General features: G+C 52.0%; 1 protein-coding gene across 1 annotated transcript in view; it reads right to left on the bottom strand.

Annotated features, from left to right (window-relative positions):
- The window catches only part of LOC107307089 (guanine nucleotide-binding protein-like 1), a 16,762-nt gene extending 15,771 nt beyond the window's left edge, over positions 1-991 (bottom strand). Inside the window, exon 1 of the mRNA XM_015850529.2 lies at positions 792-991. Coding sequence (XP_015706015.1) covers positions 792-945 — 154 coding nt within the window. The 5' untranslated portion in view covers positions 946-991. The remainder of the gene's footprint in view (positions 1-791) is intronic.
- Positions 992-1,245: the final 254 nt, after the last annotated feature.

A 1,245-nucleotide genomic window follows, 5' to 3' on the forward strand; every position in this document is an offset into this window, starting at 1 on the left:
GTCATTTACATACAAGCCGTCTCCATCATTTTTAGCCCCGCCCACCCCTCCAATAAGCCCCACCCCTCAAATCCAATTTACATACAGGCTCCACCCACCGGTTCTAACTTCATCCATCCCTCCAATAAGCCCCGCCCCTCCATTTCATTTGCATACAAGCCACACCCATCACCTGTAGCCCCACCCCCCACTCCACTCAATTTACATACAAGCCCCGCCCATCACTTCTAGCCCCGCCCCTCCATTCCAGCTCATTTACATAAAAGCCCTGCCCATTCCAGCTCATTAGCATACAATCCCCATCCCATTTCCATCTCATTAGCATACATTACCCAGCCCATTTCCATCTCATTAGCATATAATCCCCCGCCCATTTCCATCTCATTAGCATACAATCACCACCCCTCCTTCCCAGCCCATTTCCATCTCATTAGCATACAATCCCCACCCCTCCATCCCATTTCCATCTCATTAGCATACAATCCAGCTTATTTCCATCTCATTTGCATATAATGCCTGCCCCCCCATCCCATCTTATTTCCATCTCATTAGCATACAATCCCCAGCCCATTTCCATCTCATTAGCATATAATGCCTGCCCCTCCATCCCATCTCCATCTCATTAGCATACAATCCCCGCCCCTCCATCCCAGCCATTTCCATCTCATTAGCATACAACCCCCACCCCTCCATCCCATTTCCATCTCATTAGCATATAATGCCTGCCCCCCCATCCCATTTCCATCTCATTAGCATACAATCCACATCCCATTTCCATCTCATTAGCATACCCACACATCCGATGGTGAGGACGCCATGTCGGTACCGCTCCCATTGTGTTGGTGCCCCCCCCGCGCCATATTCCTCCTCCTCCTCTTCCTCCTGCCCCCCCCCACTCTGCTCTTCATCCTCCTCCTCTTCCTCTTCTTCCTCTTCTGGTGCCATCTCCGCCCTCTCCAGCAGCGCCCGCCAGCTGCTCAGATCCACTGTGATAACACATGGGGGGGGGGGTAGGAAACAGGACAGACCCCCCCCCAAATCCCCCCCACCCCTTCCTTCAAGGACCCACCCATATAAGAAGAACCCCTCCCCCCATATATAAGGAACCCCCCATAAGAACCCCCCCACATTATATAAGACCCCCTCCACTATTGTAAGACCCCCCCCCACTTATCCAAGACCCCCCCATATAATAAGGACCCCCCCCCATAAGAAACCCCCCCCAATATAAGAACCACTCACAAT

Source organism: Coturnix japonica, unplaced genomic scaffold (genome assembly GCF_001577835.2).
Source record: "Coturnix japonica isolate 7356 unplaced genomic scaffold, Coturnix japonica 2.1 chrUnrandom485, whole genome shotgun sequence".
NCBI classification, from domain to species: Eukaryota; Metazoa; Chordata; class Aves; order Galliformes; family Phasianidae; genus Coturnix; species Coturnix japonica.